This window comes from Leuciscus leuciscus, assembly GCF_965113295.1.
Source record: "Leuciscus leuciscus genome assembly, chromosome: 9".
In the NCBI taxonomy this organism is placed as follows: Eukaryota; Metazoa; Chordata; class Actinopteri; order Cypriniformes; family Leuciscidae; genus Leuciscus; species Leuciscus leuciscus.
In genome coordinates this window covers 15,641,682-15,667,234 of record NC_138733.1, presented here as the reverse complement: position 1 = coordinate 15,667,234, position 25,553 = coordinate 15,641,682, and the positions used below count along the sequence as shown (strand labels likewise).

The following is a 25,553-nucleotide window of genomic DNA, read 5'->3' as shown; positions in this document are numbered from 1 at the left end:
AGCACCAATCTTCAAAACATCTTGTTTTGTGTTTAACAGAAGAAAGAAACTCGTATAGGTTTGGAACAATTTGAGGGTAATAAGTGACAGAATAAAATTTGTTGGGTGAACTATCCCTTTAAGACCATATCCAAAACAAATAAAAACCATGTACATTGCAGAAAACAAAAAAGTAACAAGATAAATAATTTAATAAATTGATTATTTACAAACCAAACAAATATTTCACTGTTGAAGTACCAAGTAAACACATATCATCACAGACACCAGTTTTAAATATCTTTTATTCATTTTAGAGGCAAAAATTCCCAATAGCAGATTGACGGCGAAACCTAGAACGGTCTCCCAAACCAGAGGGATCAGCATCAATGTTTCTGTTTGTAAGATTTCACAGACTGGTGGAATGAGCAGAACGAACGGGGTTAAGGCTAGAATCAGGTTTTGAGTTGTCCTGTTCTTTGTTGTTCTTTCAGCCACATGAAGCTAATTACTGCTTTGGCAAAAGCTTCCTTTGCCAACAAGCACAGAGACAGCCTGGCAGGCAAAGAGATAGGTAAGAGGAAAGGTTTGGTCAAGAAATAAAGATTGATTTCATAAATCAATTTGAAGGAGGGGAAAAATTAAATCCAACAACAACAAAAAAATATTATTCACTCACATTCACACAAAACAGAAAAATCTAACAAGCAGTCAAACTGTTGATTACAAAGTGACATCAGGGATTTGGATTTGTAAAGTGACATCATTCTGCACGCTTTTGACCAAAGGGACAGCAAATTAAACTTGACACCAACCTCTGACGTTATACTCACAGTCCTTTGTCTAGCCTGAAGATTTTTTTATAAGGTTGGGGTCAGAATCAGAGCTTGTCTTGGAAGATTGCCAAGCCGTGAGAATTTCTAACCAATTAAAGTACATGTGAAGACTAGTCCCATGCAGCAGACAACTCATTTAACCAGCACTGGTTTTCAAATTTCAAAACATTGGTCTGCTAATGTAGGGACCGAGAATTAAGTATGGTGCACTGATAAGAACTGATACTGACAATGATAGCAAGGTTAACAAGATAAGATAGGAGAGGCGAGCGCAACCATAAATAGTACAGTGGCATGAGGTTTCAGTAGAGCAAAAGCAGGGAGAGAAAGGACAACCCTGACTCAATCCTTTACCTCCCATCGTCTCTTTTGGTGCGGGCCTGAACCAGCTCGCATGGCTGTACCCAGTTGTTATCATGTAGCCCAACTCGACAGCCAGGTGTGTCCTTATCTGTGCGCCGACAACACATCCAGTAGGAACGTCCATAAGGCAAGTCATGGTGGTAAGGTTTAGGGTGCCAGCGGCAGAGCGATACATCTCCCCGCTCATACTGCCGCTTGCACTGCTTGCAAGGGTCATCACGGTACAATGGGTCCTGGTTCCAGCGAGAGTCTGTAGCACGCACGCCGTAGGTCTCGATCAGGGTCTTGAAATCATGGCAGGTGCATTTGAGTGCTGCTAGCGAATGGGTGGGCAGGTAGCTGAAGATATTGACCATAATGTGGTCTGGAAGCAATAGCATGTATTGCCGTGGTTCCAGAAGCCGCTGGATCTGAAAGCGAATCTCAAGGAAGTCATGGGAGACATGTCGGTAGAGGCGGCACAATGGAGGATCAGAACAATCATCCACAGTTGTCAGTGGGGAGTCTGGCCTCTCGACAGTAGGCCCCACTTGCCCATTATTGTTTGCACAGTCTAAAGACAGCATCCCACTGTTTACTGTTGAACAACTCTCATCTTCAGTAGATGGTGACTGCAGAAAGAACAGCTGGCCAGGAGGTGGATCCTCTGAGGATTCAGTTGAATTAGCCCCATTAGGCATAGCAAAACATACAGTCTCTTCTTGAACATTCTCTGTGCTGTCCTTCCCATAGAAGACACATTGGTCTACTGCACCCGTGACCACAACCTCAACGTGGAAACCGGTCACCCGCTCTCGAGTCACCGCTGCCTTCTCTCCTGAGGCAGAGTCTTGGTTAGGATCTGAAGTTGTGGAGGGAGGCCTGTCGTTGATTCCCTCCCCAAGCGGATCGGCCTTTGGTGAGCCAGCAAGGAGGGCACCTGGATCTCGAGATGAGGGACTAACCAGTTGGTAGAGGTCACAAGTGATCTTTTCTTTGCCTCTAGCTCCTGCTTGCCCCCCTCCGACTCCACAACTCATAAACATACATTTGGGGCGGCCAACAGGCTCAGACTGGGTGCGAGGGTCCAAACTTGACACTCGAAAAGCAATCCGTACTTCCCCTCGTCCATGGCTTGGAGCACCACCCACAGACTCACCAGTGTGAATGCTGTCTATTCCTGAACCATTAAGTTCAGGCCGCAAAGTTGTACTGTCAAGATTCTGCTGCCGAGATTCAAACTGTGCAACAGCCTGAGCAACCCGTCGGGATTCCTGCTGTTGCTGCAGCAAATCAAAGTCACTTTGAGAAGTTGGTGCAGATGAAGGGGGTTCTGAGAGGATTACAACAGGTTTCTGATGGACTGTATAAGGACTAGTTTGTCCTTGCGCTACCATACCTTGAAGGGCCAAGGCTGTACGCTGTTCCACAAGGGCAACCATTTCGGCCACAGAGAGCAGATCTGTCTCACTAACTCCAACACCATCCTCCCCCAAGTTGGATTCTGTGGGTACATCAACGGCAACATTTTGAGCTCTAGTGGGAGGGTCATAAGAGGAACAGCGACGCCGCCGCTTGGCCTTGGTACAATCGGTAGCCCAGTTTCCCTTGACTTTCATGGCACTAGGCCTGGGAATTCCAGCACCATTACACTGGTGAGCTACAAAGAAGGCAATTTTCTCCTTGGTGTTGCCTGGTTTGATGACATACCAGGTATCAAGCAGTACCCTGCCATCCTCCATCTGTGAATTCGGAGAGGGTGGTGCAGGTAGTGGTGGAACCAGAAGGGTAGATGAAGCAGCTGGTGGGGTGTTTTCAGTGCCAACATCCTCATCTTGATCCTCACCGACTACATGGGTCTCTAATGTTGTAAGCCCCGAATCATCAGCCTTGCAGTGGGTGGTAGTTGTTCCATTACGAATTGTACCATTGCTATACGGCTTATTCTGGGAGTAGGTGCCAAAGGGGCGTGGGCACCACAGCCGGATGTGGGAAAAGGTGTCACGGTTCATTATGAGCCCATGGGGAGCATACCTGCCTCTATACTGGGCAGCTACTTTGCATTTCACCACTCATCTTCACTTTTCAGGTCTGCATGTTCCAGCTGGACAGATTACTCCATCTGAGGACTAAGAGAAAAAGAGGCAAGACTTAGTTTCACTCAATTAATCTAAATCTGTTAAAATGTCTTAATCAGAATTACAACAATAAATAGAGTAGTGAATCATCTGAAATGATTGACCACCATGAACACCAACTTGCCTCCAAAAAAGGCTACATTATATGATGAATATTGTATTGAGGAGCTAAATTTGATATCAGACATATAATTTAAGCCACTATGTTGAGAATCGAGGATCCCTTTAAGTAGGGTACGTTGTCTTTTGTGTGATTTACTTTATGTAAAGTTTCAGTGTCACAGCTTTTTACAACCAGCCTGTTAATAAGACTGGGCTGACAGACTACAATCAATTCTATTAACTTAATCACTGATACAAATGTCAGTGGATTTTATTAGTCAACTAAATTGATTAATCATTCCAGCTTACAGGAACAGTACTGGTGTTGCTGCTGGTGTATCTGTAATCTCTACTAGAAGGAAGCTATACTTGGAGAACTGAAAAATTCCAATCAATAAAGAGTGAAAATTCAGGAATTTTGCTTTCAATATTGAGTTAGTCTAATTCCTTTTGTTAAATGTAGTTGTTTAACACTTAGGCTAAAACCTTTTATTAAACTGGATCTTTCCGATCCCATTGCATTCCAACACATGTGGTACACAATTACACAATTAGTGTAGGTCAGTCTTTTCATTCTGGGTGGCTTCGCACAAAACCCATTATTTTCTGTGGCCATTAATTAGCAGAAGAGCTTATACATTCTGAAGACCACATACAACAAAAACCCTTTGCCAAGAGAGGGAATGCTATTGTAGAGGAGGACAATCTTAAGTGTTATACTATAGGTCTGTTTATATCAAACACATTGCTTTGCTAGTCTCTTTAATAAACTAACATTATACTGTGACACATATAACTGGATACAGAATGAGAAGCCTTGTTTCTAACCATACTGTATACAACGTTTTAAATTACCTTGAAAAACCTATCACAATGTTAATGGGTATAGCCTTTTGAAAATCTTTCAAGCTGCTATTTTTAGTCCACAATGTATTTTAAAAGCATTTTTATATTGCATATGAAATATGACACTACATGCTTGCTATGAATGAATATGGGTCAATGACAAATAAAACTTCAAAAAAGTTGTAAAATTGATGTAATTAATGCATATTTTCCAGTCAGGAACAAAACAAGTTTCAATTGCATTTTGCAAGTTTCCTAACATTTAAATACATTTTTTGACAACCAAATGTTTGTAAATATATATTCCTAATTGTATTGTGAAATCTTAGCAAAGTAGTCTAACCTCTTAGAATGTATACAGCGCCTAACATATTATTTTATGGTTGTGTATTTTATTCATATTAATTTATAATCATTGCATTCTAGTGGCATCATTGCATTTAGTATCTTAAGCATCTGATTTAAAAGACTGATTGATATCAAAAAGTATACCAGTAAATGCAGTCAATACAATAACTATTCACAATCAACCATTTTCAGCCATTTGTTCACTTTGACCAATTATTTGTTGGTTTAAATCAAGAATTTATATGGTTGTACCACCAAATGAATATCAGTTGTGCCACCTGACCTGACACATTAATAATGACAGGAAAAATGCTGAATACTGGACTTTATTTATTTTCATTTCATGTACATTTAAAAGTGTTTTGGTCAAAAGTCTCTATTGAAGTAAAAGTAGTAAATTGAAAAAAAAAAACGGAATAAATCACGACATCGTATTCAAAACGTAGGAACTGGAACAGGCTACAGTGCAATAGATAAGGTTAGATACACTGTAATAAATTGTGATTGAATAACAACAAAGTATTTTTTTTATATTGATACAAAAATAATCATCAGCTTGATAATCAAGTCAAGCTGAGAATTTTAAAATAAAATATCAAAAATGCATTCATCAAAATGTTTAAAACATTAAACGCATAGCAACTTTAATTGAACACTAGGCTATATAATAACTACTAAAGATTCGTCACCCTTCTTTTTTCTTTTTGCAAAATATGTTTCTCTTTCAGCCGGATCTTTTTTTAATGCGTTCCCTGTGTCATGCACAGTTCTCAGTTCTACTTTCTGTAAATCTGTCGCATTTTACATATGGTTATGTATTATTAATGTGTACTGTCCCTGATTAAATAAATAAATAAATAAAATACAGTTAACTACCATCATGTATTAACATTTAAATTAATAATTTGTTACAATGCACTTATTGTGTACATATACATGTTTTACATTTTACTTAAAGAAAAGCCTGCATATTACATCTGTAATTAACATCTTGCCTATAATTACACTGTTGACTCTTCCCTTACCCGGCCTTACCCCTACCCATACCATCAAATGTATCCTAACTAGGCATTTGACGGCATCAAATTTTCATGTTGTGATAATTGCTGAAGCTTTTATTACAGTATACAGTATTATCACGATATTGAAATAAGTTTTAAAAAAAAGTGGTCATACTATCACTTTTTTCTTATAACAAAAATAATTGAACATTTAAATAAAATAAAGCAATACACAAAAATGTATAAATGTATAACAGATTAAAATGCATAAGAATGATAGAGAACAATTGGCATCACTTTACAATAAGGTCTCATTAGTTAACATTAAAGCATTAACTAACATTACAATAAGCAATGACTACATTTGTTATGGAAGTTACAGAAGAAAAATACAACTGTTAGTTCATGTTAGTCTGTTAAATAATACAATTACAACTGTTGAAATTAAGATTAATAAATGCTTTAGAAGTATATTGCCAGTTTTTTTAAAAAACGAATTAATTAAATAATGTTAGCTAATGGAGCCTTAATGCAAAGTGTGACCGAATAAAGAATCAAAACATTTTCAAACAATATCTCTAGGGCATGTTGTAGTCCAGATTAAAATGTAAAAATGTTTAAGTTTGAAAATAAATAGCCCATTACAAGGCTCGAAATTCCGACCCTTTTGGTCGCGTGTAGTCCCGAAATTTTATCTGTGTGACCTCAAAATATATTTGTGAGCATTTTTGCGAGTGCAAATAAATGTTTCTCTACAAAACGTTTGCTAATTACTGCACAGTATGTGCCTGCTGTGAGCTGATACAGTGACCGGTCCACTGTTCTATCACATAACCAATTAGACGTCAACTTTACGCTGTTAACTTTAAAGGAGAACTTGGTAACTTTTTTAACTTAATAAAACTGTCTAGAAATCATTTGGATGGTTAAACAACCTGTTCTGGTGATATTGGTGACTTTCCCCGCTCCCCCCAGCGTTCCCAGGCGGAAAACCAACCTTGCAACTTGCGCACTGCCGTCCCGGCAAAGTGAAATTGGAAGTCTCGTGAGAAGCGAGAACTAGAACGAGAACGAGCGCGAAACACAAATTGCTTTACGGCAATTCGACATAAACACACACGCATGTATGATGTATTACCATAGACAGTATAAGAAATGGACAGAGTCATCTCATTGGAACTCAATTGAGACAAGTGAAGCCCATTTTCAGCGATTTTTTAGGACTTCCGTTCCTGACGCGCAGACTCAAACCGAGCTTGACGACGTAGATGTGACGTGAGCAACCCGTCTGTCTTCTAGTGGCTGTGGCATGGGAAATCTGAATCATTCCCTTCCGAATCTTGCAGAGACGGAGATCGTGAGTAGGAGGTGTCCATGAGCTACGGGCAGGAGAAACTTTTGCTAGGTATTCTGATTAATTATTTTGTCATTTTGCCTCCACGTCTCCCCGATTGCCCGCGAGCTTCTCCTCCCGTCAATACGGTAATCTCTCTACTGTGCGACAGAGAGTCGTGTGGTTATGACGCAATCGTTAGCCTACTTTTACAAAAACTGTTTTTACTGGGCCATAACGTAAGCTACAAGGTAATGGAGCATTTTATACATTGTCGTGTTTCTTTAGAAATAAATAATGGACAAATGGAGTCTTCAAACGCCTCAGATGTAAAGTTATTCGCTGTCAAAGTGACGCCAAAATGAATGGGAGTCAATGGGATGCTAACAGCAGGTGAAGTTCTGCTACAAGATGGTGGCACGCGGCCGGCTTCAACTTCCGGTCGACTTCCTTCCCGCTTGTGTATTACCAGATTACCCACCTCGGTAGACATAGCTCCACACGATACAGTTGGCTTGCTCCGATCAAAACAAACGCACATGAGCAGCGGTAGAGAGGGGGAGGAGGCCGCCGCAAGTGAGTTTTTTACGACTGTGTTGTGAAATATACGCCCCCCCACAGCTGTAGGGGGAGCTCGTGGGGAAAACATGCGACAACAAAAGGGAAAATCAGCGAAGAAGTGACTAGAGTTCGCTAGAGTTACAGAGTTCTCCTTTAAAGCAGATTAGATTTAGGTTAGTTAAAGGGATGGTTCGGAGTACCAAACTTCAACAATAGTACAAATAGGTTCAGTACTCATAAAACGAGGCATTGGAAAGTTTGTAAGTACATCAGGAGTTTATTTAAATAACACTTGCCTGACGGCTCATGCTACTGCTAACCTGGACGTCGAGGTCACTTCTGTTATCTGGGAAAAGCATGTAAAAGTCCTGGCAGAAAGCGATGCATAAGGATGTAGTGTAACGACGAATTACGTCGTTAACGTAAACACATTTTTTTTCCGAAGTGTTGACAACTAATAATTGTTGCAAAATGGTACTACCAACAAAATATTAGTGCATTCCTGGAAATGGGCATCATTACACTACATCCTTATGCATCGCTTTCTGCCAGGACTTTTACGTTTGGCTTGAGGTCATGGTGTAAAGGACCCTAGATTGATTTTACTCCGAACCATCCCTTTAATTAGCCGTCAATCACTCCCTTTCACTCCGCTCCGCTGTCACATGACAGGGAGCTAACTAGCGCACAAAATGTAAAGAGCTGCGGAGAGAAAGATTTTTTGAAGGGGCAAGTGAAAGAGAATTTTATTTGCCCGACTGGACAAGTAGCCTGACTAAAACGTCAATAACAAAATAAATTTGAGCATTTTCAGTTGATTCCTATGGAAGCTCAACTTATGAATGTCCATGCGGCTGTGCGAATTTTACGTTCGCTTCCGAATTAGCGATTTCAAAGTGAGGTGCAAAAGAGGGAACAACTCTAATGGGACTAACTACTGGAGAGTAGCCGATTTGCAGTAGTCGATAATACGTGACAGATTAGATCAGTCCCAAATTCAACCACGTCAAATTTTAACTAGTACATTCTCAAAAAATGGTCGCCGTCCAGAGCCCTGCAAGATTGTGCTGTTGAGGCTCACACAGTCTCTCTCACACATGCTTGAAGAAATCGAAACAAAGGAGCGCAGTACAGACAAAGAAACTCAATTGAAAATGTTTTTATATAACATATAATACATTTAAGCAACATCACACAACCAGGAGTGCGGTTTTCCTGAATACCATCACGATTGAAAATGTGACATCAATTTCATATATTACAAGTAAATCGGTCAGTCGCTTGTCCGGAAAAAATAGGATTTTTGTGTCGTTATTATACACTGTTCAGAAACAGAAAGTAGCAGATGCTTTGTTTATGGTGTTACCAGGGTAACGGCTGCATGTCTGCTGTTCCATCAGCGCCATCTGCTGTCAGAGAGTGAATGTGCATTTTCATTCAGTGCATCTCCTTCACTTGTTCCGCCATAAGCTGCTAATGCGTGTTGGGCTTGTTTACATCAGAGTGTACGCATTCCTCTTTGATACAACGGTGTTGTGCATTTTAAACAATTAATGGGAAAAGTATTCTTAAATTTCATTCTAAAAATCGTAATAATTCGTAATAATTATTTACGATATTTTGAAGTCCCCACGATAACAATATTCTGCATATTCATTATTGTTATAATCGTATTACCTTATATCGTATTACCTATTTTTCTTTATAGTGGCTTTTAAAATGATCATGAAAATAATTGAAAGTGTAAAACATTTTTAACTTATACATTATTTTGAATTTCTCATAATTAAAACACTAGCTTATAGTTTTCTTAGTCTGTTTCTTAGTCTGCTGATGGTTAGCCGGCATCTGATATTTTGGGGGGTTAAGATCCCAAAACATAAAATAATATTAATAATTTGAATGTACTTATAATTAATCCAAACTAAATAGGTTTTATAGAATAAAGTGATATGTCATTAATTTATTAAACTATTTTAAAAGGAAATAATGCAATTGGACACACAAATATGCACCTCATGTCATTGACCCATATGAGAAAACAGGTTTGCTAAACAAGGATAATTATTGAACACAATGAACAGTATAGTTTTTAAGAATAATACAGAATAGTTGTGTACTGTAAAAAAAAAAAAAAAGTGTTTAATTTTTATATCTGGCATGACAATAATAATTAAATACATGTCATTATATTTATGCAAACTTGTTTTGAAATCTAACTAGTACCACCTAATAATCTTTTTGGTGCTATTCTTTAGAGACTGAGCAAATGGCGCCAACTAAATAAATAAATAAAGTCATGGTTCAGATCAATACACCATCTCATCTAATCTCCATTGCTCGGACAAACTCTTTATGAAAATTAAAAGAAAAACCTTCCTGAATAAATACAATCAAGAAAGTGGGAATTTAGTTAAACTGGTGAAAATTAGTTCATTTTCATGGAGAAATTAATCCATGCTGGATCTCATTGTTAGAAAAAAAGAAAAGAAAAAAAGGGGGACAGAAAGATTTGATGACTCCAGTATTCTTCCAGGTAATCAGGACAAACAAAATGTTAATAGACTTGTTAAACAAGTCAGTCGACGAGATGATTAACTCAGGAGTGAACAACACAGTACATTCTATTTGTATCTTATTTTCTAAATGCCAATTGTACCTTATAGAGTGAAATCTTTCTTTATCCGTTTAATGTTAATATGACCATATATTTTTCGGTCTACTCTTAGAAAATCTTAGAAAACGGTCGGATTAATTTAAACCACCAAAAATTGATTGAACCATATCAACCGTTCATCAAAAGCAAATAACAAAAATACAGCAAATATTCGCATTGTTGATGATTAACCTAGTGCTAGCAAAGATCTCAGTCCGAACAGGAAGATAACATAAGTGATTTCATATTTAATCCATAAATGATTTGTGAATTATGTTGTCATGTATTGCATTCCCAGCTCTCCTCCTGTTCACTAGGCCTACTCATCAAGTTAATCCACGGCTTGTCTGAACATAATCGCTTGGCATCTTCATTGCTTTTAATTTCAATAAACACTCTGAACTCAAAACAGTAAATAGTCGAAATAAAGACAACGCGTTTGAGATCATTTGACTTGAGGCAGTTAAAGCTAATCAAACTGACTAGCAGCTAACTGGCAATTGCAAACTATTAGCTAGCTTTAAAACATCTGAAAATGACCGAACCTCTCCAATTCAGTTTCAATTAACAATCATGTCAACCGAAATAATCGGTAGCAGTATTACTAACACTAGTATTTTCTCCACTAAAGGGAATGTGTATTACTGACGCTGTTATTTATCTGCGCCAGTGTGAAATTAGCATATGTTTAGCTAAGCTGTCTTCATGAAGTGTAAACCTCAGCTTGCTAACTTTCCTATTATACTTTCCTAACTTGGCTTATTTCAGTATTACGTAGTGGAAGTTCACTCTGTAGAATCAAATGTTTACATTTTTGACAGCCTTGAACGTTTTGAAACATTTCCACTTGATGTCACCATCAACAATAAATAATAAGCCAAGCTAAAACAGTAGCAGCTCTGCTAGAATTATGTCTCTGCTTACCTTCTTCTGAGACCAAATTTCCGCTGATTTCGCTCCGACAGCTTTACTTTTATAACCAAAAATGGCTATATTGTCGATTTAAACCAACAGTCATTCAATTTTTTCTCTGTGCTTTTAAAAACAAACAGAAATGTAAGCTGAGGTCGATGAGGGTTTGCAGGTAGACTGTTAGCATTTGCAAGCTAACTCGAAAATGAAGCAAAAATCCCAATATTCATCTGGCTTTATCAACTGTACATGTCTGTTTTGAACACAGTAATGTTTTGGTAAATACTGTGTCTAAAAAAAATGGTCGTCTCTATTGTTTAACCAGAGTTTCGATACTATTTCACCAAAACAGAAATAGTTAGTAGGTCCTCGAAAAGCAATTGAGGAAGGCCATTTTGTTGACAAGCAGCTGCAAAACGCTTGTAGCCAATGGGGAGAGAAAGTTGATGGCATGCCCATATATGGATGTTCAGACTCCCCCTCTATCACTACACCCACAAAGAGGAAAATTCTTCTAACTCATCTCATCATAACAATCAGCATCTTTCACTTTCACCACATTTCACATAAAAGTCAAGTCTGAGCAGAAACATATACCGTAATTGCAGACTCTGTTTGTTTTTGTTCTGTTACTGTACTTTTACAATTGGTCTTTGGCTGCCACTGCCACTGGACAAACATATATAAGAAAGACAACAATTCTCAAATATTGAAATACCAGTAAAGAAAATATCAAATGAACATAGATAGTGAGAGAAGGATAAGAAGCAATGTGCATCAGAGTAAGGGCACCACACAGTTCATAGTACAGTAGGGGTGAATGATCTGTGTATGGGATTATGTATCTTTATGTACAATATGAGGACTACAGGGATACTGAACAGTGCAAAGGTATTGTGTTTTTATGTTTAGTGGGGCACAACTGTAGACTATAAGAAACCGTTCCTTATTGTTTCCTAATTGTCTAAATAATAATAATTCTCTAAAATAGGGAGGGGAAGTTATTTTATTTAAAGATTACAAGGGCACATGAATTAGAAAAAAATAATGGTGAGCACAGATAAATCATCAGGGTGATTTTAATATACACTGCAGTAAAACAACACACATTTTGAACGAAACTTTTAGATTCGATTTTGTTTCCCCCTGTAACAGTCATAAATGAGAACCCGCAAAGTGAAGTACAAAATCATGGCCTTTATCAACGTTGATTTATTTTTTTTATTTTTTTATTTTTTGCCTGAATTTTTAAATGTTTTCAAAAATATTTGACGGTGATGACAAAACATAGTGACATACACTTTATAAAATGTGTTATGGTTTAAAAAAGCTATGTATCTTAAAGTATTGTACATAATGTATATTAAAAGACACATGGTTTCAGGGGTAGTAAGCGATGATGCCATCATTTTATTAAAATAGATGCCCCCCCTAGGCTAACATGAACGGTGCATTTAAGTAACGTTAAAAACATTTTAACAATAATCTTCGATTTATTTAGTGTGGATGTGTTTAAGTTTAAAAATGTCAGGTACATTTAATAATATTCTATTGGAGAATCACACACATACTCTGCAGTTTTCTGATATGCTATTAATTCCTCCAGAAAGTCAAATGAAAGTCACTAGCTCCGCTAGTTGCGCTTTACTCAATCAAAATAAGCGACAGCTTCGTTTGTAACTGCACTTCTCACACTGGCCAGTATACGGCGTAATCCTCCACCGGATCATTGGTCACTGAGACATTCGGATACGCTCCGACCAAATTCTATTGGCCCAAGACGTGTATGTCAAAACTGATACTATGGTTACCATGTTAAACGTGTTTGCTTTCCGCTTGTGATTGGTTGTCAGCAGCAAAACCAACCCCTTTTTGATATCTGCAAATTTGGTTGGCTATGTCAGTTGTCAATCACCAGAGTCTTTCCGTGTCCGGTAGTAGTAGTTGCAAAACAGACAGAGGTGTGCGCAGTAGAAAGGACACTTCTCACAGACGCTGAGAAGGATACCAATCTCTCAACACGAGTAAGTATTATTGTTGTTAAAAAATTACACCTCTGTACTTATTTATTAAATGCTCCTTGATGGGATACATTTTTAATACTGAAATATTCAATAGTATTATTAATGCCCATCTCAATGACTTTGGACATTGGATAAATGCACTGTAATGTGCCTTAACTTTACATCAAGCCTAATTGCACATTTGCAAATGCTAAATTGTAAATGCATGCGTTTCACAATGACAAGCAAAGTGAAATTATATGATATAACATAATATTATAATGATTCGATTAAAATATTAATTACATAATATTATAATATTACAAAATATTAACATTACATAAAAACTTAAACTAAATTAAAATGAGAAATGTTGCCAAAGCAACTAACTGAAATAAGATTAAGTTGAAGCACTAAATAACTAACTGGAAATAGATCAAATCTAAAACGGAATAAAATAAATAAAAAATAAAAAGAATTAAAATGACAAAGACACATCAAAATTGAAAACTAATTAATAAACTATAATAGTATATAAATAATACTAAAACAACTACCTGCTCTGAACTTTTCAGTAATGATATGATGTTTGAAGGTTCATCTGCACCTGTGATTTTCAGTGATGTTGGCAGAAGTGCTGCAGGTGTTGAGGGGGGCCAGCAAGGTGGGTGCTGCCTTCGCCAACATTCAGGGCGAACAACTCCGACTGATGGCCTGTAACTCGACCTTTGGTGCAGGGGTCAAAGCTGCAACGGAGGCGGTCGAGGGTGTGATGGGCACTGTAATGGGAGGAAGCGTGGTTAGTGAACTCATAAAGATTTATCTCTGTGCCGATTTATAGATATGAATGAACATTATTTTTAAATGGACATTTTCAGACTCCCAAGACTGACGAGTTTCCTGACATTGAGAAGTGGGAGGAGATGGACCCGGATGAAGCAGCAAAGTGGGCAGTCGGCTCTGAAATGCCCCCAGACATTTCCAGCAAAGATGGAAGGGGTGAAACATCAGAGACGCCTTTTGCTGCACCTACTGGCACGGTCAAAGGAACTGGTTGGCCTGGTCAAAACACTCGATTTCTGCACGTATCAATGTCTCATCACCACACTAGGTTTGTCCACGATTCTGTGGTGGCCAGGTTAAGCCCTGAAGACATTAAAAAGGCGCGGGAGACAAAGCAGAATATTTCCAAACCTGTACGGCAAAAGGTGAGGTTTTAAATGTTAACATTGGAAATATATGCTGAAAACTTGTCTTGTGATTTACAATTAATATATGTTGAAAATTTATTTTTGTTAACTAAAACTAAAACTATTAGATTGGAAACTATTAAAACATTTAAAACAATTGAAATTAAGCTAAAATAAAACATAAATATTAGATGAAAATGAGAAATGTATTCAGATCGAAGTTGAAGCACTTAAAAAAAAAAAAGTAAAAAAAAAAAGATTAATACAAATTAAATAAATTACAACTGAAATAAAAATTAATTAAACTTAAATAGGAATATAAAAAACTAACAAAAATTACAAAATCACATAAAATTTAAATTGAAGATCCTCTGATGGGATTTTGGAATGTATTTGTCATTTAAGTATATTGTTTAATATGAAAAGTGTCTATTTACAGTTTTCTTTTTCAGCATGTGCTGCTCATTTGTAGACTTTATTGAGCCGTATGATTTTGATGCTTTGCAGCTTAGCGAGCGAGCCAGAGAGCGGAAGGTACCTGCCACGCGGATCAGTCGCCTTGCCAATTTTGGGGGTCAGTGATTTTCAGTTTTATTATTTGCACTGCAGACTGTATAATACACACACAAAAAACCTCTATATTGCTGTATTACTTTTAATTTCCATTGTTATAATATTGTTATAATTTTATATATATTGCGGGTAAAATTCTGTTCAGGGGAAATTTTGTGTGAAAGTGAAAGGTTTCCCCAAGTGGATTTCGCATCGGGGTTAAATTGGTTGTGTAGATTTGCCGTGTTGACCAACAGAAAGCTACTTGGCTTCTTACATCGCTACACTATTGATAAATGTGGTCGCACCTTAATAATGCATTAATTGGCCTATTCATAATAATCCTGCTGCTTTCTTTTGTAGGATTAGTGGTTGGTCTTGGCATTGGAGCCATTGCTGAGGTTGCAAAACAGTCTTTTGGAGGAAAACGCTCAGGTAGTGTGTGGTACCCCTTGCCTTGTTTCTAAAACTGTTATTGGGCATATTAGTCCAATTTCTTCTGGTGTCTTTCACTTTCAGAGATGGGGGCTCTTTTAGACTCTCCCCTCCTGTCAGAGGCCAATGCAGAGAGAATAGTGAACACACTGTGTAAGGTCAGAGGAGCGGCCCTCAAGATTGGACAGATGCTAAGCATTCAGGGTATGTAATTTAATTTTATTGTGAATACTTTGGGACCAAATGCTTTCAATTGTTCATATAAATGATGACACTAAATATTCCTGTTTCAAGAGCCCCATTTTAGAGCTTGAAACTCTTCCAGATGTTTTCTGTCCTTTGTTGCTTTTCACAAAATATGATTTAAAGCATTCCAAAGGCACAAAATGAAGTAGATACTTTTGTGGTGTTAGGAAATATTCCTCTGTGATGTTTCAAATGTTTTATGTCCTCAATAGATAATAGCTTCATTAGCCCACAACTGCAGAAAATATTTGAGAGGGTTCGACAGAGTGCAGACTTCATGCCAGCCTGGCAAATGCATGTAAGTTACAGTGGTTACTACTTCATTGATGCAGTGTTATGAAAAGATTCTTCTGTTTTTGGGGGTTTTTTTTGTGATGATGATGATCTTATAAAATATTAACCACACAACATTAAAAACTGCCTTGATGTCTTGAAATAATTGGGTTAATGAGCACCATGCTGGAAAGACTCTTTTTACTAACAAGCTGTTTTAATATTCATCAAAAATACTGTTAAGACACTACCTTGAAATAAAGATAGAAATTTCCATAGCAGTGTTATTATTTATATGCTACTATTATATTATTTATTCACATTTTTAATTGTTTTTTATTATATAATTTTAGTTTGTTTTAGCAATTTTGCTTTTGTATTTTTTTTATTTAGCTTTAAGTACATCAATTTAAACTTATTTGTTTCAGTCAGTTACCAATGTAACAGTTCTAATTTTGTAAAAGTTTCTCATCTTTATTTTAGATTTATTTCTATTAACACATTTTTTTTTATATAGTTTTAGTTAACCATAACAATTCTGTTTCGTAGATGGGCTACAAGGGAGTGTCAGTGCTTTATACAGCTGGTTCACATTTATGAGTTGAACGCACATGAATGCCATCACATAGTGGTAAATATGAGTGCGACGCTCTGGATTTTTATTAAGCCTTGATCTGTATGAGTTTGGGATTTGTCTGTGAAAAACGGCTTTTTTATCTACTACAAAATAAGCCAATTCCCTGCACAAAATATGATAGCATTGTAATATAGCAATGATAAAGTATACTGTGGCTTCATAAATTAAAACCATTAAAAAGCAAAACACATCTGATGCACATTCTTTGTTCTTCATTTTCTAGAAGTAGAGTTTAAAAACCTTGCTGTATTTTTGTGTAGGTAATTAAGAGAAGGTGCAACACCATCTTGCTTTGACGAAAGTGACTTCGCAAATACGAACAAAAACGCATTATATGACACTGATGGCAGTTGTTAGTGTTGCTTCTAACCCTTAATAGTTTCTTCTAACTGACGTTTTTCAGATGTTGTTATGTTCACTTTGTGATATCTCACCAACTATGTTGAAACCCCATGTGCAGAAAGTGCTTGAGGAAGACTTAGGGTCTGGATGGAGGGAGAAACTCTCATCATTCGAGGAAAAACCCTTTGCCGCTGCCTCCATTGGTCAAGTGCATCATGGAGTTTTGCTTGATGGGAGGGAAATTGCTATGAAGATACAGGTATTAGACAGAATTTTTCATGTTCTGGTTTCAGCAGTCTAATGTTTTGCAACATATATTGATGTTTTGTGTAAACAAACTTTTCTTTTTTTCTCATATAGTACCCTGGTGTCGCTGAGAGCATTCATAGTGACATCAACAATCTTATGTCTGTTCTGAAGATGAGTGTTGTGCTGCCTGATGGTGAGCACTGGCAATTGTTTTCATTTTTATATTAAGTTCAAAAATTTGGTACATTTAATCATACATATTGTGTGGGATGTCAGTTGCTGTTGATTTATTTGAACAGGTCTGTTTGCTGACAGTAGTCTCGAGGTTCTTCAGAGGGAGTTGGCATGGGAGTGTGACTACAAGAGAGAGGCAGAGTGTGCAAAGCGATTCAGGTATATAATAAATATTAATTTATAATAAATATCTGGATTGTGTACCGTTTGAATTAACCACAATAACAAAAGTTTGGGGTCGGTAATGTTTTGACTGTTATTACACATTATTGACTATTTTTATTGACTCTCACAGGAATTTGCTTGAAGGAGATCCAGTATTCGTGGTCCCTGAGGTCTTTGATGAGCTGTCGGGTCGTCGTGTGATCACCATGGAACTGGTTAATGGAGTTCCACTGGACGGCTGTGTTGATTTGAATCAGGAGACTAGAAATGAGGTGAGTTTTAAACAGAGAACAGACACTTGCAATAAGCTTTTAATCAAAGATATACCCTTTGCATATTACCTAAGAGTTGTGTGAATAACCTACAATAGCATTTCTCCTGATTTGGCAATATTGATACTGTTTATCTAATGATATCCTATTTTATTTCACTGTGAAAATGATTTTTCAGAAAATAATTCTTGCTCACCTTTATTCGGTAGATAAGTTTTAACATCCTGCAGTTGTGTTTGAGAGAGCTGTTTGAGTTCCGCTTCATGCAGACAGACCCCAATTGGTCCAACTTCTTCTACAATAGTGAACAGAACAAGGTGAGCAACCACTAAGGTACTGATGACAGAGGTGTGTATGCAAATTCAGATGTATTTGCTCATCTATAGTTTCACATTAACCCATTTAATCATCTTACACACACACACACACACACACACACACACACACACACACACACACACACACACACACACACACACACATATTCTGTATTACTCAAAACTATTAATCTGTGTGCATGTGTTATTCAGTCCAATCAGCTCTGAAGGTCTTGATCACTTTTTATTATTTTTTTAAGAAATTAATACTTTAATGCTCAAGTTTGCATTAAATTGATCAAAAGTTATAGTTAAGACGATTATAATTCTTTCTGTTATCAAGGTTTGCTCAGCATGACTGTTTTCAACATCTAGAATAACAATAACCGTTTCTTGGTCAAAAAATGATTTCTGAAGGATCATGTGACACTGAAGACTGGAGTAATGATGCTGAAAATTCAGCTTTGCCATCACAGGAATATATTACATTTTAAAATACTGCTATTAAATTATAATAATGTTATATTAAAGTGATATTAATATAAAACAGTTATTTTAAAAATGTGATAATATTTCAAAATTGTATATAATGTATATTTTAACTTCCATATTTCTTTCATAATTTCTTAACTGCATGTCTGTTTGTGTTCAGGGTGCTTCTAGACCTTTCCACTTCTCCCCATTGAAACAGTATGTACGACTTTGATTTGTTCATTTGTTCTTCATCATAACAGATATTTCTGTTGGACTTTGGAGCCTGCCGAGATTACCCAGAGTCATTCACAGATGATTACATAGAGGTACAGATTTTGGGAATATTTTTACACAACACCTTAGTGGGTAGGACTGGAATGGGATGTGAAGGGGCTTTGCATAAGAAGTGATCTTGAGATTTGTTATTAAGAGGAATCTCTATTTTTCATCATAGACACATACAGTAACCTAATAAATATGTGAATTATTATAAAATACACCATATAACTTAAAAACAATGTTGTTATGCAAAAGATGATGCAAAAATACTGGTAATTATTAAAAAGAACATCATTACTGCCTTTGTTCCCTTTTATGTATCTTTCTTAAAGTGTGTATAATGTATATATTTTTTCAAATGATTGTCATTCAAGGTGGTTCATGCAGCATCAGTCGGAGACAGGACAACTGTTCTGCAGAAATCTAAAGACCTGAAGTTCCTTACCGGTTTCGAAGCCAAGGTTTGTGGCTTTATATGGTTGGCTTATAATACTCATGCCCAATAGTTTTACTGTCTTGCATATTTTCTATCCACTTTTTCCTTTACTTCCCCCTAGATTTAAAGATGTAAGTGTCTCTATTGTTTCTAGACTGTCCTCTTTAACAAAATGGTCTTATTCTCTTCAGGCTTTCGAGGATGCACACGTGGAGGCAGTGATGATCCTTGGTGAAGCGTTTGCTTCTACGGAAGTGTTTGACTTTGGCACTCAGAGTACCACACAGCGCATCCAGAGCCTGATCCCTGTCATGCTTCGACACCGCCTCACTCCTCCTCCAGAGGAGACTTACTCTCTGCACCGCAAAATGGCTGGCTCATTCCTCATCTGTTCCAAGCTAAAGGCCCACATTTCCTGCCGAAATATGTTCCTTGATATTTACAATGCCTACAAATGTCAACGACAGGAAAGATGCACGCAGGTTTAGGTTTTGAGGGTTATATGTGACCATTTAATCCCTCAAGAACTTCAAGATCATCAAGATCATCAAGATCATCAAGATCAAGATGTTTATTTATATGTAAACATAGAAAGTTCAATTGTGTCACTGTTTTTTTCCCTTTTATTTTCTTTGATTGAAAAAAAAAAAACTGAATGCAAAGGTAGATATTCTTAGAATTAGTTAACAAGGTCCTTGTTATGATCATTGCTAAGCTTTTAAAGTTATGACACTATAAGCAATGAATATAACGATTTTACTCCAGTGGAGTGAATTACAAATCAGAATTCTTGTGATTGATATAAATCTAACAGTAGAATTTGACTGCACGGTTTGATTTGCAACATCATGTTTCAAATTATACCAAGTAAGAAAAGTCAATGTGTGTATTTCTCTTCTCATCATTAAAAGTATGTGACATAACTGGTGTAGCAGAAAGTAAATATTAGTAAATAATGGTTTAGTAAATATTACACTGTCTTTGTATAGTTTTAAGACCACTGAATTAAGACCACTGAATTAAGACCACTAACATACAGTATATTGTGAAAACGGAGGTAAATACTATGATACATAAATATGATAATTATCCATTACTTTAAAGATGAACAAATTATAAATCTGAGGTCACACCCAGATATTCGGCATATTTTCTGATTATTTATTTATTTATCCATTTAGTTATTTATTTAAATCACTAAATATGATCCATGTTTTCCACATGTTCCATGGTAGTACCAATAGTATTCTTTGGAAATCCTTGGAATACATGTAAATACAATGGTACATGAATATGGTAATATTCTAGAATTTCCCAGAGCTTTATGTTTTGATCTGTTTATTATTTATATTATATATTTATATTTATATATATACATACACAATTGTAATAGTATTACATGTATTTATTATCAATTCTATTTTTTATATATATAATAGTAAAGGTAAGTATTGTTTTAATATTTTTATTTGTTTATTTTTCAACAAATAATTATTTTGTTGTTAGTTCTAAAATTATAAAGTCAGTAACTATGAACAATCGCTCAGTAAAAAAATAAAAATAAACTGTTTATGAAAATACAGAAATGGTAACGTTCAGAAAAGTGTGGTTTGGCCTCTAGATGACGGTGTTTTATGCCTGCCGTCTGGATACTTGTATGGTCCCATTCAGACTCTTGAACATCAGCGGGAAGAGAAAATTAGCATAAACGCCCGTGTGCGCCAATGGGCTCGTCGATTGGGCGGGGCTAGCGGGTGGAGCCGCGGGAGGAGCGCAGTCTATGCGCCAGTGACTGCTGCTCACTGAATAACAAACGCAGAGATTATCAAAAATCCGTCCATTTCTCACGACCGTGTTTAAAATTTACGACCATTCGAAGCGCCTCAGGCCACGTGCATCTAATAGAGCGTCGGTTTCGCGAGGAATTCTGATGTAGAATTATCTTAAATAATTTTTTCCCCCATATTTCCTCTGGATTACACAAAAGGCGGCACGGACACTCATTGTAGTATCCTTCTATTCGGTAAGTCCCAATGGCAAACTGTGCTCTCATTTAACATGCATTATTTATAGTTTTAGGATATCATATAATACAGCTGAAGTGGTTTGGGATTGCATGTCTGCTCATATCTGTTTCATCAGATCCATCTATGATAAAACATGAAGATATAAATAATGGAGTTATTCCCTTAGAGTTTTAAGGTATGATGGGGTTAAAAAAAAAAAAATAACATCAAGACTTCCTTTTCTGGATACACAAGAATGTAAGTGCGACTGAGTCCAGATGTTTCTGAACACAGACACAGCATCATAAAACACAACCTATATGATAGATGATAATAGCATGATCCAGTGTAAAATTATGTAACATTTAAGGTGTCTCTCCTGAGAGTGATATTATGCCTTTATTAGAAACGCATAGCCATCCTCATCAATAATAAGATGACTGTTTTTGATCAATAATGGTTAGGCCTTACACTGTGAGGAGTTTTGTCAGAGCCCTCAATGAAATATGAGTACAGGACTGCAGTGTACAGATGCTTTATATAGACTATCAATATCAGCAACATAATAATCAGCATAGAATGATTAAATACACAAATAAAATTAATTATCTTGATATAATGTTCTTAGTTGATGTAGTCATACTTGAATGGATTGGCAAGCCTATGCTGGCAAATCAAAATTGTGTATAGGACTAAAGTATTAGAAAGTAGTTCTTCTGTGGAACACAAAAGAAAATATTTTGAAAAATGTTACAACTGTTTTTGCCTATGCGATCCAAGTCAATAAGGTCCAAAACCACATTGGAGTCTTCTGGCTTTAATGGATGAAAAAACAAACAAACAAACAAACATATTTTAGAATATCTTCACAGAAGAATGACAGAATGATTACTGAATTTTCATTTTGGTGAAATATTCCTTTAAATCTTTTAAGTCTGGTGTGGTTTGCCAACATTACATTATATCATAAGACGTCAGTGTTGCATCAAGTTTTACATAATTTTTATCATCCACTTAACTTGCTACAATAATTTCTGGCATTTCTTCTCATGTGTTCAGAAGTTCAGCTCCATTCTTTTCATCAGTACTGCCGGTTGTGACTTTGATCCCAGTTTGATTTGATTTTTACTTAAATTAAGGTAGTATTTAATTATTATTTTTATTCTGGTTGTTGGAGCTTTTTACATTATCTGACCTTTACATATACTTTATATATTCTAATATAGTCCACTTATATCTTAATACATTTATTTAGTCAAATAAAATACTAATTCAGTCTTTAAATACACCTGAATTTTTGGTTGTATTGCGCTGCTAAACCCAAAATGCAAGCATATATGGGCTAGTTTAAGAAATCTTGTTCAAGAATATGAATCATTGTAGGCTATTTTCTATTCATTCCCCTTGTGTACAGTCTTCTTGGGCTGGTGTGAAAGTAATTCACACAAAAACTGTAAGTACCCTGTAAGCAACTTTTCTTTGCTGCTCTTAACAGCTGAATGTTTTTTTTTAACTGTCCTGAGTGGGTACCGTCTGTCCCGCGTGTCTGTGGTGTAAGTCTGCGCCCCATTGTTATCCAGATGGATGAACAAGAGGACACAGCAGCTGAAACTACAATAGCATAAGGGCGAAGGGCAATCAGACGGCTGCCAGCTAAGCCGTGGCACTGGAGAAGGATGTCATTTCCTTTGTAATAATAAGGGTGTGACTTCTAAACAATGGACTACAATTCTGCGCCATACAGAGAGCATTTGCTTGAAAAAGCCATTTCCGTTTTTTGCTGAGCCATTCTTCAATTGCAATGGGTGAATTGTGTCTTTGTGATTTGTGCCTTTGTGATTTGGTTTATTTACTGTCATGTCTCATAATTTGACAAAGGATTGTGGCTTATCTCATCACCAGGCCTTCATAATGTATCAAATGAAATGATCATCTTCTGGTCCACATGGTACCACAAGTGGCAGCAAGCTTGTGCTTTGTGTGCTTGTGCTTCTGCAGTTAAGATCTTTAGTTCAGTATTTGTACTGGCTCCACCACTATATATATGCGTGTGTGTGTGTGTGTGTGTGTGTGTGTGTGTGTGTGTGTGACTATTCATGTATTAGGATTTGATTTGCAATAAGAGTTACTTATAGCTATATGAATGTAGAAATCTTTTGCCAGGAAAAAAGAAAAACTTGGAAAAAATGACTCCCAGTTTCCTCTGCATTTGTGTGGAAAGTCCTGGAGTCATTCAAAGTAATCACATCAAAGTGTGCATGGCATTCAGCTGTGAAAATCAAAGTAGTTTAGCTCAATTTCTAAGGTCGACCTTTACACGTCATGCACACGTTTGAGCGCTTGCTTTTAGACCTTACATTTTTCTCTGCGTTAAGAATATCATAACACATCCACTAGTACATGTCTTTAAATTATGTATGTCTGCACTTAAATGGACTTTACAGTGAGATCTCAACTGGTAGTGATACAGCTCTTTACCGTCTGAGTGCTCATAATGGGTAATTTATAGTGATGCTTGGCAATGTGTCAGGATTCTGCAAAGGAATCTGTTTAGGATCAAAATGTTTCTATTGAATTAAAGAGTGTAACACGTACTGTAGATCTAGACTTGCAGTCAAATAATTTCAATATTTAGGTAAGTTCACTAATTAAAGGCTGGCCCCTATGGTCACGGCTTGCATTGTGAGAGGAATAACGAGCAGAGCCGAATACGTTACGAGCACCTCACGACCTCTCCATAATTTTCCAACATTTAAAAAAATTCGGAGAGTCGGCCCGATTTTGACCAGTGAATATATATAGGCTGTCCCATATTGGCAAATCATACACAACCACTTCGAGTAGGCTAGATATTAATTTTATTATAGCCCAGTCTCTGCAACCCTACAGTGTGCGCATACAGTGACACTGCTCAGTTCACCATGGTCCATTTCTGTATATAATAAAGAGTAGCCTATACACTATATATTATCACATTTTAGCATACAAGTCAACATTTTAACCGCTTTAAAGGTTTTTTTTATAATTTTTTTTTTACATTTGTATCATTAGTTATTTTTGTAAGCTTAAACCCAATAGTTTAGTTTATTAATTTATAAGGCACATTTAAAAACAACAGATGTTGAAACCAAAGTGCTGTACAACAAATAAGGAACATCCTTAAAACATAATAAAACATCTAAAAAAACAATTGGACAAATGAAAATTATTCACCCTTAAACTGAATTAAAACATAAATAAAAACAATAAGTCTTCAAAGAGGATTAACACATAGAAACAGAAGGGGAAGATCTTATGGGAAAGGGAAGACTATTCCAGAGCCTATAGAGCAGCCACAGAAAATGCCCGGTCACCTTTAGTTTTAAGATGTGAACGAGGTACTGAGAGGAGAAATTGATTTGATTGAACATTTGAACTGAATTACACTTTTCAAACAGTAAATGTTGCTTTGGGGCTCTTTAATGTGGCTTAACGGATATGTGCAATACAACATTTTTTATACAACTTAAATACATTTTTATATTCAATTAATCATTTCAATTTTCAGCAAAATTAAAACTTTAATTTTGGTTTCGGTGTTTCAGTAAAAAATGTATTTCGGTTCATCACTACTTAACATAAAGTTGTTGATTGTAAACAGTTTTATAAAGTTTTTTTTGGGACCTGAAGTAACATCTCAAAATCAAAGGTAGAGACTCAGAGAGTTGATCACATTTCAGAGTAGGTTTCATGTTGACCTTAACCACTATGGCACCTTCATCACTATTCATTTGTGGAGAATTGAGTAATTGTTCTTCTTTATACTGTTTTCTAAATGATGAGTAAATGACGATGGGAATCTCTATCAGTGGTTACAGACTTGCGTGAAGGAAGGAGATGAAACTGAACACCGTAAGAACAGAGCAGCTTGTTTCAGCCATAAACAGAACCACTGCGGATGCTTTACAAGAGCTCATGCTCTGTGTTCTCATAGTCTTGTACTCTTGTAAAGCATCCGCAGCAGTCTATGTGCTTACGTAAGAGAAAGCGAGTGAGAGAGCGAGAGCAACAGGGATAGAGAAACAGGAGATGGATAAAAGTAGTGGTGTTTCTCTGTTTGTGACAGAGAGAGCTCCCCTGTGTGGCACAACTTCAAAGTCAGGGACACCGCAATTACAAAATGAAATGAAATTCCACACTGATTGCAGTGATGAGGCACTCTTAAAATATGAAGTAGCATCTCCTGTCTGATGCCTTTGTTATTTTTAGCATCCACATCCGAATGCCAGAAACAGCAGGGAACTGCTTGATTTTTTTGCAGATGCATTGCTGTTAGCCTTTAATTCTATCCACAACACCCAGAAGATAAAAGCAAAGCAAATTTCACACCCTACAGTACAGATTCATGCT

General features: G+C 36.5%; 4 protein-coding genes and 1 long non-coding RNA gene across 5 annotated transcripts in view; 3 read left to right on the top strand and 2 right to left on the bottom strand.

Moving 5' to 3' along the window:
- Nucleotides 1-266: 266 nt before the first annotated feature.
- Nucleotides 267-11,478, bottom strand: fbxo46 (F-box protein 46). Its single transcript, XM_082179569.1, has 2 exons — nt 11,067-11,478; nt 267-3,286 (listed from the first exon to the last, which is right to left on the bottom strand). Exon 2 carries the CDS (start codon nt 3,167-3,169, stop codon nt 1,166-1,168), a length of 2,004 nt encoding a protein of 667 aa, XP_082035695.1. The 5' UTR covers nt 3,170-3,286; nt 11,067-11,478; the 3' UTR covers nt 267-1,165.
- On the top strand, nt 3,293-7,913 carry LOC309506036. Its single transcript, XR_014208618.1, has 2 exons — nt 3,293-6,450; nt 7,633-7,913. It is a non-coding gene; the product is annotated as an uncharacterized lncRNA (long non-coding RNA).
- Nucleotides 11,479-12,973: 1,495 nt separating the features above from the next.
- Nucleotides 12,974-20,081, top strand: coq8b (coenzyme Q8B). The gene is made up of 15 exons (XM_082181178.1): nt 12,974-13,078; nt 13,678-13,856; nt 13,936-14,265; nt 14,755-14,821; nt 15,163-15,234; nt 15,319-15,438; nt 15,693-15,778; nt 16,851-16,991; nt 17,093-17,174; nt 17,281-17,374; nt 17,511-17,652; nt 17,862-17,969; nt 18,704-18,769; nt 19,097-19,183; nt 19,350-20,081. Coding segments are annotated over exons 1-15 (1,872 nt in total). The 5' UTR covers nt 12,974-13,077; the 3' UTR covers nt 19,647-20,081.
- The window catches only part of LOC309507061 (uncharacterized protein), a 159,247-nt gene continuing 147,905 nt past the window's right edge, over nt 14,212-25,553 (bottom strand). Inside the window, exon 2 of the mRNA XM_082181152.1 lies at nt 14,212-14,311. The gene's annotated coding sequence lies outside the window, so the exon portion shown is untranslated. The remainder of the gene's footprint in view (nt 14,312-25,553) is intronic.
- Nucleotides 20,957-25,553, top strand: part of numbl (NUMB like endocytic adaptor protein) — a 46,290-nt gene continuing 41,693 nt past the window's right edge. The window contains exon 1 of the mRNA XM_082179502.1: nt 20,957-21,181. The gene's annotated coding sequence lies outside the window, so the exon portion shown is untranslated. The remainder of the gene's footprint in view (nt 21,182-25,553) is intronic.